General features: G+C 37.9%; 1 protein-coding gene across 1 annotated transcript in view; it reads left to right on the top strand.

The window, feature by feature from the left end:
• Positions 1-14,503, top strand: part of LOC150090961 (putative citrate synthase 2, mitochondrial) — a 162,850-nt gene that overhangs the window by 73,811 nt on the left and 74,536 nt on the right. Inside the window, exons 3-4 of the mRNA XM_090380863.1 lie at positions 4,370-4,477; positions 12,834-13,031. Of these exons, the coding sequence (XP_090236989.1) occupies positions 4,370-4,477; positions 12,834-13,031 (306 nt within the window). The remainder of the gene's footprint in view (positions 1-4,369; positions 4,478-12,833; positions 13,032-14,503) is intronic.

Genomic DNA, 14,503 nt, shown 5'->3' with positions numbered 1-14,503 from the left:
CCCAAAGGTCGCGGGTTCGATTCCCGCCTCGGGCTTGGATCAAAGTACTGCAAAAACCTTGGGAGGTGCAATATGGCCACAGAAGCCGATGCGCCAACAACTACCAAATCAAAAAAAAAAAAAAAAAACAATGCAAGTGATATGATATTTTCACTTTCTTCAGATAAAAAAAGTTTAACTTTTTCTCCAATTCAAAATTAAAAATTTTAAATGTTTATTTTATTTTTTATACTGACACATTTTATTATATATTTGTATACATATGGTTCACTGTATTATTATTCAGTTAACTGTATAGTATTTTCACTGTATTATTATTATATTATTTCTCCCTGATTGGGGGTTCCACCTCGTGATGGGTATTGCTACCAAGTACACAGGGTGTGGAACCCCAATCAAGGAGAAATAATATAATAATAATACAGTGAAAATACTATAATGCTGCTAGGCTGTTATGTAGGGTCTTTGGCACCATACCTGTGATTGACACGATGATCGGGGTGGTTGTTACTTGTTGCATATGCCACATCTGTTTGATCTCCTATCTTAGGTTTATATACTTCCTGATTTTTTCCCCATGGGTTTTCTGCAGGTTGCCAGTGTTGGGTACCGCTATGCCAATCAGATAGGTAGCCTTTTCCTTCTTGTCTACAAGGGTTATGTGCGGGATTTCCTATCCGTTATTATGGCATGGTCCCAGTACAACTTGTGGGTTGGGGGTCTCTAGTAATGCCTGGGTTCATACTTGTAGTATGGTACACTTTCTTCAACCAACTGGTATTTCCTTGCTAGCTTCTGATGTATTATCCTGGCTACCTGGTCGTGTCTATGAGTGTACTCAGTCTGGGTGATCACCTTGTATCCTGCAGTGATGTGTTGGATCGTTTCTGAGGCCAGGTGGCATCGTCGACATGTGTCATCAGACACTCCGGGCTCCTTGATGATGTATTTTTATAGTTCCTGGTGTTGATTACCTGGTCTTGGATGGTGAGCATGAATCCTTCAGTCTCAGGGAAGAGCGTCCCACTCATGAGCCATGCATTGGAAGCAATTTTATCTATGTGATCTTGATAGAGATAGTTGTAGTGTCTGCTATGGAGAGTCTTCTCTGCCCATCTTTCTAGCTTCGTTTGTACCTCCTTTGTTTGTACATGCGGTATACCCCACTCAACCTAAGTGAGGTTGAGTGAGGTGTACCGCTTGTCTATCTTCCTTTTGGCCTGGTGGAGTGCTGCTGTGTGTTTCTGGAAGTAATCCTTCAGGTTAACTATTTCTGTCTTCTGTTCTCAATGAGGTCTATCAGGCCCCCTTCCTTCTTCCCGGGCAATTGTCAGTCTCTGCATGGCAGATTTCAGGTGGCGTTGGTAGCTCTTGTCTTTCTCATGATATCCTCCAGCTCGGTGTTAGTCCAATCTATGACCCCAAAGGAGTATGTTAGCACTTTGACTGCATAAGTGTTTATGCCTTTAACTGTGTTCCCTCCATTCAGCTTTGCTTTCAGCAGGCTGCTGAGTCTCTGATGGTATTTTTCGGTCTTGCAGGCCTTAATTTCCTTGTGCTGTAACTGCTGAGCCTGTGTCATGCCCAAGGATTTGTAGGCCTCTCCCTTTGCCATGGCTTCGATCTCTTTACCACTCTGTAGTTGGTAGTTTTGGTTGATTAATTTTCCCGGACGCAGTCAGCAGGTCTTGTATTTGTCTAGACCAAATTCCATCCTAATATCATTGCTCAGTTCTTCGGTGATCGGCACTTCTCTAGCCAGGTGGGCAGGAGCAGCATTGTGTATCACATGCTTCTTGATTAGACCGGGGTTCGAGCCCGTGACCACCAAATACGGAGGATGCGGAAAGGTCAGGGAATGACCACTGCATATCCCTGGAGCAATATGGCCTTAGTTGCTAATGCTCCTAAAAATACCAAATAACAACAAAAAAAAATCTTTGGTGATCTGGAGTAGTTGCTGAAGGTGCTTCTCAGTTCCCGCGTAGAGCTTTATGTCATCCATGTACATCAGGTGGGTGAGAGTGTACAGGTTCTTCTTTCCTTCTTTGAGGTTATATCCATACTTGCTACTGTTGAGCATGGTAGACAGTGGGTTAAGTGCTAGACAGAACCACAGTGGGCTCAGGGAATCTCCCTGAAAGATTCCTCTCCTGATTGGGATTGGCCTGGTTGTGATGTTTTCGACCTTAATGGTGGTACTCCATTTCGCCATCATTTCTCCTAGGAAGTTTGTCACTATCAGATTGACTATGTAGATGTTCAGCACCTCTATTAGCCAGCTATGAGGCATGGAGTCAAAGGCCTGGCAGTAATCAATGTAGGCTGTGTACATGTTGCGGTGCTTCTTGTAGGCTTGCTCCATAACCGCAGCATCTATGGTTAATTGCTACTTGCATCCTTTCTGCTGTTCGGCCATTATGTTCTGGCTCTCCAATTGGTCTGATATCTTCCTGGTTATGCAGCTGGTGAGGATCTTGTACATTGGTGGGAGGCAGGTGATTGGCCTAATATTTCGATGGGTTTCTTGTATCTTCATCTTTAGGCTTCAGATATGTGATTTCTTAAGTGAGAAACCTCGGGATTGTCTCTGGGTGCCTTATCATTCGGGTGAACTGCTCTGCCAGGTGTTTGTGTGTGCAAGTGAGCTTCTTGTACCAGTAGTTGTGGATGTTATCTATTCCTGGAGTTCACCAGTTGCGAGAGTTCTTGATTGTCTGTTTTACTTCTTCTTCCCAAATCTCCCACCCTCTTATTTCTTGTATGTCCTTGGTTTTCTTCATTCTAGTTCTATCCAGGTGGCTTGGCTGTTATATCTTACTTCCCTGCTCCATATATTTCCCCAGAACTCCTCAATCACCTTCTTCTTGGGTGGTCCGTTCCCTTCTTTCCCATCTTCTCCGAGATTCCTGTAGAAACCTCTTTGGTCCTCATCGAAGATTTGGTTGTTTATTTTCCTCCAGGAACTCTCTTTGTATTGGTGTAGTCTCTTGCTGAGTGTAAGGAGGTTCTGCTTCAATGTGTCCAAGTACTCTCCTATTCTCTGATTTTTTTGTCTCATGTTTGCTGTGAATGCTATGTCTCTTGAGGATTCTCTTCACTTTTCTAATTAATTTCTTACTCCTATTGTCCCATTGGTACTGGGCCAATTGGCCTATTTTGACTCTTAATTCTTCTATCTTCTGCTGAAGTATTCTTTCCCAACCTGGTGGTTTCTTCTGCTGCTGGTCTCTCGTTTCTCTTCCATTAATCCTCGTGGCTGCTACCGCAGCACAATACACAGCTGTGTGGATGGCCTCCAGTGTTGCACCATTGCTGCTGATTCAGGTGGTCTGTGACTCTCCACAAGGTTCTATGGTGCCTCCGTAGCCAGGTGGGCAGGAGCAGCAGTGAATAGCACACGTTTCTTGGTTAGAATGGGTTCAAGCCCATGACCACCAAATACGGAGGATGCGGAAAGGTCAGGGAATGACCACCGCATATCCCCGGAGCAATATGGCCTTAGTTGCTAATGCTCCTAAAAACCAAATAACAAACAGACAAACAAACAAGGTTCTATTCAGCCTCTGCTTCGGTATCATGTGAGTCTTTGTGCGGTCCATTCCTTCGAATTCTGTTAGTGCCTTCCACTTGTCCTCTGTTCTGGATATCATGACCTTGTCTGTTTCCTCGTCTGTTGTTATTATTATTATTATTACTCTTAAATTATTTCTCCCTAATTGGGGGTTCCACCTCGTGACGGGTATTGCTTCCCATTACACAGTGGTGGTTGTTATGTCTATTGTTACTGTTGGTCGAGGAACTCTCTGACTATCCTCATTTGTTCAGGATTGCGACTTTCTGGAGTTCCTTGTTGTAGGTGTTTGCTTGGAGGCCTATTGCTGCTAGGCTGTTATGTAGGGTCTTCGGCACCATACTGGTGGTTGAAATGATGATCGGGATGGTCGTTACCTGTTGAATTTGCCATATCTCTTTGATTTCCTGTCTCAGGTTTGTGTACTTCCTGATTTTTTTCCCCATGGATTTTCTGCAGGTTCCCAGTGTTTGGCACCACTATGTCAATTAGATAGGTAGCCTTTTCCTTCTTGTCCACAGGGGTTATGTCTGGTCTGTTGTGCGGGATTGTCTTATCCATTATTATGGTGTGGAGTCTGTAGTAATGCCGGTTTCGTACTTGTAGTATGGTACACTTTCTTTGATCAACTGGTATTTCCTTGTTATTATTATTATTATTGTTATGTTTCACTGTATTAGGAAATAATAAATAATTATTATTTTAATAATAATTTATTGTATTATAAAATATGATAAATTATTGTTTATAAATAATAATACTGTAAATAGTTTATTATTTTATTTTTACTTATAGGACTTGAAATCAGTACTAGCAAAATGTATAATTGAACAGCAAAAACGAGTAAAAGAATTTAGGGAGTTATATGGCAGCAAGGTGATTGGTGAAATTACTGTGGATCAAGTAAGTATTATGCATGTGTAATTTTAGCTCATTCCATTATATAATATAAATTTTATGAACTTTATTAGCCGAAGGAAAAATTGTATCATGTACCAAATTAATTTGAATACCATATCACTTTTTTTCCTTTAAAAACCCCAGTACATGTTTTATATGAAGATTTGTACTTTTTTTAAAAGTATTACAAACATGAAGAAATCAAGATAATGTGTTAAATTGGGATCGTGTCAATTGGGTGTAAGACAATTCATCATATGGCAGTTTGGTGTATGAGACAATTTGGTGCATGATATTTTGCTGTATGAGACAATTCGGTTTGTCCCAGATGCTATTTTCCCGCAGGACATTGCCCACCCATACAGCTCTTATATCTCGACACTGGTTATGGACATGCTTGATTTGCAGTATGTCCCAAACTGTTGCCCATTGAACACATTTGGGATATAATGGGAAAATTTATTGATTTCTGCCCTCTTGGCCCCTACCTCTGTTGCTCAACTTGCAATACAAGTGCAAGAATCATGTCTTGTCATTCACTAAGACATCATTTGCCACCTTTTTTTATTCTCTACTATGCTGTTTAGCCATTTTTGTGACTGTTTATAGATGCCATACTTCATATTGATATATACCTCATTTTTGTAAGTAAATACACTACAGAACTTCCAGTGTATATACACAATATTTTGTTTGTAGTAGTGTAAAAGGCATCGATTTATTTGTATCTCATATTGGGACTACCTTCACAATGCGCTACCATGATATTGCACTACCTTGAATATTGCTTCACCAATGGAGAAGACTATTGTTTCTTATTCTCGGAGGACGCCAGGCGCCTCCGTAGCCAGGTGGGAAGGAGCAGCAGTGCATAGCACACGCTTCTTGATTAGATCGGGGTTCGAGCCCGTCACCACCAAATACGGAGCATGCGGAAAGGTCAGGGAATGACCACCTCACCGGAGCAATATGGCCTTAGTTGCTAATGCTCCTAAAAACCAAATAACAACAACAACTCGGAGGACGCCACCACCCAGATGGCACCACTTCGAGACTTATTGGCCTATCCTCAGTGGGTGGGTATACCTTGGTGTTGCAGTCAAGCCAACCCCATTGTGAAGTGTAATTCCACAATATGAGAGATGTCATAGTAATAGTACTATTACGATGTACACCATTTGGCATCTCTCATATTGTGGAATTACACTTCACAATGGGGTTGGCATGGCAACACCAGGGTACCTACCCACCCACCCACTGAGGATAGGCCAGTAAGCCTTGAAACGGGTGCCATCTGGGTGGTGGTGTCCTCCGAGAATAAGTAACAATAGTCTTCTCCATTGGTGAAGCATTAGTTATTTGAGGTAGTGCAGTATCGTGGTAACTCATTGTGAAGGTAGTCACTATATGAGATACAATTAAATTGATGCATTTTATACTACTGTTGTAGTTCACTACTATGAACAAATTATTGTGTATATACACTGGCAGTTCTGTAGTGAATTTTACATTACAGTTTATTGTAATGTAAAATTCACTACAAAATTGATTTAGAAATGAAGATGATTAAGAAGTACGAAGCAGGACAAAGTTTGTCATCTATTCCATGGGAATTAGGTCTTGCTGCTTCGACAGAGAATACTATTTTAAAGGACAGTGGGCATATAAGAAGAACATATTAAAGGATTAACACATTTAATCCTTTAATTAAATGTGTTAATCCTTTAATTAAAAAGGATTAACACATTTAATTAAATGTGTTAATTAAATGTGTTAATAAGGTTTATTACACTTGTGTGTTTATTTTTCTAATAAGTACAGTATAATTGTGAGATCCTCTTATATAGGGAAAAACCTATATGTCAAATCCAATTGCTTGTTAAACCTGAAAGAAATACATATATTCACCAAAGTTTCTGGAATGTTATGAAAAAGTGCTATACAGCCACTCCCCAACTTAAGGGTTGTGTTCCTCGGAATTCTACGTAAGTCGAATTTTATGTAAGTTGGAATTTCTCTAAATGCTTATGGAGCACTTGCATCTATGTGCACTGCATTTGATTGTAGCAAAAAAGAAATGTTCCACGAACGTGTAAATAGAATTATTTATTAAATTTTTTTATCTCATGCACAGGAAAAATTGCAAAAGTGTACAAAATTTCAAAATTATAAAATTACAGAAAGATAGAGGAGACAGGCATAACGTAAGCAAGTTTTACCTTTCGAGCATCATTGCCAGAATTAACTCTCCAGCTGATAAGTATGCCGCTGCAGAGGTTGAAGGCTGTGAAGATTTAGAAGAGGTTTTTTCCAACACGTCGCAAAATTTCTCTGCAGCTTCAGAATCGGCACTGGCGACTTCACTGCATATGTTAATGTTTTGGAAACCAGTGCGATGCTTGAACCTATTAAACCACCCATTGCTTGCTAGGAACTTGGCTTGGAGATCGCAGTACTTATCCCTAATATCTTTGTGCTTATCTTTAATCTCTGTACTTATCGTTAATATGTTTGATTAGACTTAGGGGCACTTGCTTCTGCTTCTGATTTTCCATCCATATTATTAATAGCTTTTCCATCTCTGATATAGCACCTGAAAGCTGTTTTGTGATCACTGTTGATCTTAAATGTGTTAATCCTTTAATATGTTCTTCTTATATGCCCACTGTCCTTTAAAATAGTATTCTCTGTCGAAGCAGCAAGACCTAATTCCCATGGAATAGATGACAAACTTTGTCCTGCTTCGTACTTCTTAATCATCTTCATTTCTAAATCAATTTTGTTTCATTTCATAGCACTGCCAGCACTTGCACTTTCCGTTGGTTTCCCTTCACCATTGTAATAAGTAAATAGGAATGAAGAGAAGATTCCGAAAATTTATTTATGTTTTTTATATGACTGAAGATTTCACTGAAGGGGAACACATTTCACCATAATACCGTAATGCAAAAACCCACACAATTCCAGTTATTGGTATTATTGCAAATGCAATAAGATCGAGTTTACTACCCGTTTATAATAGATTGTACTAACAGAAAAGCCCAATAAACCGGAAAGTGCAAATTGTTTTTATTGTTTTATGGTCGTGACCCCCAGAATGTGTTTTAGAAAAATATCACAAAGGCATTCAAAATTGATTCTTATAATGGAACATATGATGACGATGAAAGTGCAGTGCAATTTCCATTATAAAAATTACCTTTTAGGGAAATAAAAAAGCCTTAGTTATATAGCAAAAATTTCAACTTCCGAGGTCTTGGAATGAATTACCAAAAAAAAACAATGTGTTATTGGGTTCACAATATGTGTACCTCCATTTATTCCTACGGGATGCAAAATACGTTTTCACGATTTTTTTAAGTTTGCACTGGCCGGCAAAAACTTATGTAAAGTTGAATTTCGTAAGCCGGGGAGTGCCTGTACTGTTAAATAAAAAACATTAAATGTTGTTGTACTATAAAATGCTTCATGTACGAGGTACAGCAGTAAATTTCCCCCCAGATTAATGCTGTTGCAGTCATGTTCGATGAGCTTGAAAATAAATGGAAGTGTATGTTTTAGTTCAAACTTCATCCAACAGATGGTGGTACAGAGATTGTCCAGTAGGCTGAGAGGTTGCAAGTAACAACCAGTTTTGTTAGTAGCATTAACATTCTATGTCATGACTTTGAAGTGGAACAATGAATGAATATCATTTTGCTTTAAACTGGGAAAATCTGCAACACGATGACCTAAGAAGTGGGCATTCACAACCTCTCGAAATGAGAAGAAAGTTACAAAATTTTGGGAAATTGTGGTGTCATAGTGTTGTTTGACCTCAGAATGATGGCTGATGAGTTGGATATGAATAAGGAGATGATTTATCAAATTCTGCATGAAGAGTTGGGGAAAATGGAATGTACCAGAATGTACTCATTCCAGTACATTCCATTAGTTAAAAAGATTGAAAAGCACTGTTCTAGAGTAACTTTAAGAAATAGTATTAAAGTTCTAATTGAAGATAATGCAAGAAAGTAGATTTGGACTCTGTCAAGAAAAGTCCTGTGAGAATTGTTTACCAAGGAGTCTTATAAAGTCATGCAAGTGAAGGGTGTTACTAATAATCAAATTAAACTAAAATACAAGCATTACACCCAAATGTGTTACTATTAACATATGTAAAGTAGGGCATCTTCCCGATTCAGTAACTGCCTATTATACAATGCATGGCGCCCATACATTGTATAATATATAAATATTTATAGAAATATTAAAAAAGTGCATATGTTAATTTGCATAACTGTACTTTTAATGAGCTTTTTATTTTTTAATGAAAATTCAAACATGAAAAGTATTAGAACTTATAGTACTAAGTACCATGCATGGGTTGAAGTCTGAGAATATGTGAACTTGTCAAGATGATAAGTTGGAAATTAAACTTGAATTTTTGGGAAATAAATGTTAAGGAAGATAGTTCCAGAGAGCACAAGCAGAAGAGATAAATGAAGAAGAGGAAAAGTTGGTTCTGTGAGGTTGAAAGAGAGTGAGAGAATTATAAATTCGACTTCAGAAGAACAGTGCCTAGGGAAGTATCTATAAAAAAGGCAAGCTGCTGAAACTGGATGTGTATGAGACAAAGTGGAGAGACTGGTCTTTAATTAACCCGACTGCCCTCTTTTGAATGCAGTCTAGAAGTTTGATAGAGGTTTTGGGGAACACTATCCCAGAGAGTTCCCATTAAGAATTTACTGATAAAGGAACCATTATGTGGCAGTGATCATAGTGTACCAATGTGGGATTTACTTAAAGATGCAACTACCATCAGGGGTAAAGGGAAGGGTTTTTGCTTTCGTAAAGGTGACTACAGTGGTCTCAGACAGTTTTTAAATGCTATACAATGGAACCAACTGATGATGTTACCAACAGAAAATTCTAAATGGGAAGCATTCAAGGAATTAATCATGGAAGCTATTAGACCATTCATGCCAACTAAGAAATACTTTCAAGGTTTAGGCCTATGTGGATTAGAGATGAACTTTTTTTTTTTGCAATGAGACTTGTGACAGAGAAGAAAAATGCACAAAATACATAAAAATTATCAGGCAACACAGAAGCCTTGGTAGATATAATCAGGCCTGTAATAAAGTCAAAAAGGCAGTTAGGCAAGCGAAGGAGATTATGAGATTACCTTTGGCAAAGAATGCAAAAAAAAACAGCAAAGGCTTTACTTATGCAAACTGCAGAAGGAAAGAGATGAATCATATTGATCCACTTGACATTGATGATTCGACTGTCGATAATCCTGCTCAGGTAGCTGACAAACTGAATGAGTATTTTGCATCTACATTAACACACAAGGAGTTATAGGAGTTATTCAAGGAGGGGAATGCCAGAAGTTTATCAAACTCTGGCAGGAAGCTAAATGATTTTGTAATAAGTGAGAGGGAAGTGGATGAGAAGTTAAACATAAGAAAGATACTTGGGGAGGATGGGGTCAATCCAATTATATTAAGGGAGACAGCAAAGGAAATTACCCCTAGGTATAATTATGAGTGCATCCTTGGATCCAGGAGGTATCCTGATGCACCAGAGAAGTGTGAATGTATCCCTGATTCACAAAGGGGGGGGGGGATCAAAGTGTGACACGAGTAATTACAGACCTGTTAGTTTAATTTCTGTTCCAGGGAAATTAATGGAGCCACTGGTTAAAGAAGTAATGCAGGATCATCTAGACAAGACTGTAATTATAGTTCAGACACAGCATGGGTTTGTTTAAAGGGAAATCTTGTCTGACCGGTTTGATTGGATACTATGATGTGGTTACAAAGGAACTGGATGCAAAAAATAATTTTGATATCATATACTTGAATTTCAGGAAAACTTTTGATATTGTTTCACATAAAAGACTCCTCTACAGATTGGACTTGTCTAATTAATTCATCTGACATCCATTTAGGCTTAAATATTGAACAATGTTTCTTTTTTGGTATGAAAAGCCTAGTAGCTTCCAAGATTAATTCTTTGAATGCTTCCCATTTTGAATTTGCTGTTGGTAACATCATCAGTTGGTTCCACCGTATAGAATTTAAATACTGTCTCAGACCACCGTAGTCACCTTTATGAAAGCAAAAACCCTTCCCTTTACCCTTGATGGTAGTTACCTCTTTGAGTAAATCCCATGTCACCACACCGTGATCACTGCCACCTAGTGGTTCCTTTATCTGCAGATTCTTGATGCATGAAGAATCACTACTGATAATCAGATCAAGAGTATTACTCCCTCTAGTTGCCTCCTAAATGGCGCCTCCGTAGCCGGGTGGGAAGGATCAGCAGTGCGTAACACACGCTTCTTGATTAGACCGGGGTTCGAGCCCGCCACCACCAAATACGGAGGAGCGGCAAAGTCAGGGAATGACCACCGCATATTCCCAGAGCAATATGGCCTTAGTTGCTAATGCTCTTAAAAACCAAATAACAAACAAGCCTCCCGAACATGCTGCCGTAAAAAACAATCATCCAATAAATCCACAAAAGCCTTGCTAGTGTGTGAGTGACCAACCCAAAAATTCCAGTCAGTATCCGGGAAATTAAAATTCCCCATTATAAGACACTCTAATTTACTGGCCCACTCTATTTCTCTGCATAATTGCTCATTATACTCATCAGATTCATTAGGCCTATAACACACACCTACTCTCATTTTTCCTTTCTGAGTGCTTATATTACACCAAACAGACTCAACATTGCATGTCCAACCACATCAATTGGATGTACTTTCTTAGATTTTATGTGTTTCTTAACTAACAGCATAACCCCTCCTCCCTTCCTGTCCTGTCTATCCTTTCTGCACACATTGTACTCCCCAAATTCGAGTTCTGCACTGCTTATGTCTGTGTGACACCATGTCTTTGATATCCCAACAATATCTGCCTTTGATGTCTTGACTAGCATGTCAAGCTCATCAAATTTATTAACTATACTCCTAGCATTGGTGTACATGCAAGTATACATGCACCCGTTTCTACTCTTAGTTACCCTAACACAGCCCATGTATTTACTTGTTCCACTATGACTCCCAGCTGTCTTGGAAATTCCCATTGCCTTGCTTTCCAGGCTGCTGCTCAATTGCATTTCAATAGAAGTAGTGCAAGAATCACTTTTACCTCTGCCAGCGGCTACTGTTAATCTATTAGTCCATGTATCCCCCCCAAGCTAGCAGTTTTCCGACCCACCTAACTCTGCCTCAATAGCATCAGAAAAAATTCTTGCACCCTTTCTATTTAAGTGTATCCCATCCCTGTAGAAGCAGTCTCTCCTGTTAACAAACACAGACCAGGCTGAGAAAAATTCTACCCCTTGAGCCTTGCACAATCTCTCCAGTGCAGAATTGATCGATAAGGCTCTCATCATATACTCCCTCCTGTCATGTCTGGGTAGAATTGCAGACATTTTCAAATTCAACCCTAATTCACGGCTTTTTTTCAGCATTGTCTTGTACTTAAGTAATTCTGCCAGTCTCCTACTCTTAATATCATTAGTGCCAACGTATACAACAATATCACCCTTTGTGCCCTTAAAGGATGATATCTGCCCTACAACGTCATCAACCTTTGCCCCTGGCAGAACCCTGGTTCTGTTCCATCTATCCTTTTTGCACAATATGTTCCCCATTTCCCTGACAATAGTCACCTACAATTATTTAGTACTTATGAATTCATAATTACCTCGTAGTATGCCAAAATGAATGGCAGTAAGGGAAATTATTATTATTCTTTTACTTTTATCAGATCATTTAAAATTCTGGCCAGATGTCACCAGACAGGAACAATTCAGACACATGTTAATTCTAATTAACATCAAAATTTATATATATAGAATGTAATGGCATCCTCTAATAACATCATCTTTAAATAACTTTTTTTTTTTCTGGGAAATATCTTGTGAATTTCGACCTGTTCACGATCCTTTGGGTGGGGGGGGGGGACCTTAGGAGCCAGCATGCCTGGTTTGGTGGAGATCGGTTAATTAGTCTGGCTTGATCTTGATGATATTTCAGAACATGGGCTGGTAAATGCATGAGTTAATATTGTGATTATAAATATTAATATTATTTTAATATAATACATATGCAAGGCAGTAAATGCAAGTCACACTTTACTTTTACCTGGTGATATGCTGGGTTTTGTGATTAGCGCTTGTATTGATACATGCTTTTCTTAATATCAACATGTGTTTGAATTATTAATTTAATTGATATTTCTACCATGTAATCTAACCAGCAATTTGGTGTAACCAAATTTCTGGTTGAATCAATATTATTTTCCTTTTGTACCAATCCATATTTTGGTTTATTTTTTATTATTATTTTTTTTAATAACAGGTGTATGGTGGCATGAGAGGAATGAAAAGCTTGGTCACTGAAACATCTCATTTAGATCCAGAAGACGGAATTCGTTTTCGAGATTTCACAATCCATCAAATAAAAAAGTTGCTTCCTAAAGCTCCCAATGGGGAGCAACCATTACCAGAAGGATTATTTTGGTTACTCCTAACAGAAGATATTCCTACAGTTGAACAGGTAATATATATTTTGTTTGGATGATAATTAAAACATGTCTATTTAAATGCAATTATCATTATTCAAATTCCTATTTGAATTTAATTCATTTTCAATTTTTCTCTTAATGTTTCATGATTTTATTGTTATAGAAGTACAACTTAATTCATAAGTAGATGGTAGTACATGTACTTCTTTTCAAGACGGTATATAGATATTATTGATTTTTATGTCTTTATTATGGCATGTGCATGATCATTTTGATTTCCATTTGTTAAAAAGTCAAAGTAAATATTTATCTTCTGATTGTATTCTAGTCCCTTTCTGAAGAAAAAAAAAAAAATTGGAATATGTTTGTATTCTTATGATAATTTTGTATAATCCACAATTTGATATTTTTGTTGTCTCATAAAAAGTACGAAAAACACTGTTTACTTATATTTTAGAACTTCAGAATTATAAAACAGCTAATGCTATTTGGGCTTTTTCAGAATCATAAAAACTAGGGTTACAAAAACACAAGAGAGATTGGAGAATGATGACTGTGAGTGAAAGGATGAGCTAATCCTCTTGTACTTTTCATAATATACTTATATTGTATTTTAATCTTGTATTTACTGCATTGTTTCACATATTTACACTGAGTGTTCAGTGCTGGTGTAGAAATAATTGTAAAGAACAAGATTGTTAAACCTTTTGACAACCATTTGGAATAGATACCTTCTTCAGTGTTTCCTTCTCCCCACCTCTCATTTGGTTTTTTGAGACCCTATGTACCTTTCAGGAACATTTTAAAATTTCTTTTGGCAAGATAAAATCCTTTACCTGCAATAACAATGTAAGAAATACAATTAAAAGTCTTGTTATGGTTACATGTGCTCTCTTTTAGAGGTTCCATTATTTTGCTATTTTTTAGCAACCTGTGATTTAAAAATCTACTCCTTTCAACACACTTTGCCTATGTATTTGTTTATTATCCCAAACAACTTTCTCCCCGAGAAGATGCCTTTGAAAATGAGCAGTGGCTTTGTTTATAATATCATGTGACACCCTTACACAAAATTATTATCATGTTTGCAGCACAAACTCAGACTTATTTCCCCATTTGCTTGTTTATTCTGTATAATGCCCATGGGGGGAAGAGTTTTCATGGAGTGACATATAAAAATTAATACAACAAATCAATCCTAATGATATCAAATAAAATTAAGAAAACTCAGACTTATCTCAAACAACAACAATAAAAAAAAAAAAAAAAAAAAGTTCTTGTTTACACTCCGGCACAATCACCAGGTCAGTGGAGTTTAATTAAATCATCAATACAAATGTCAATCATATTTAGCAGTCATGGGCTTGAACCCCAGTCTACTCAAAGAATGTGTGCTACTGCATTCACGCTCCTGACCACTCGGCTACATCATGCCTAGTCATAACATAAAAGAATTAATATTGGAACTATCAAATCCTGAAACTAATATAATTATTAGTTTTTA

This window comes from Mastigoproctus giganteus, chromosome 1 (genome assembly GCF_048544385.1).
Source record: "Mastigoproctus giganteus isolate SK-2022 chromosome 1, ASM4854438v1, whole genome shotgun sequence".
Lineage (NCBI taxonomy): Eukaryota > Metazoa > Arthropoda > Arachnida > Uropygi > Thelyphonidae > Mastigoproctus > Mastigoproctus giganteus.
This window is presented reverse-complemented; position numbering and strand designations above follow the sequence as displayed.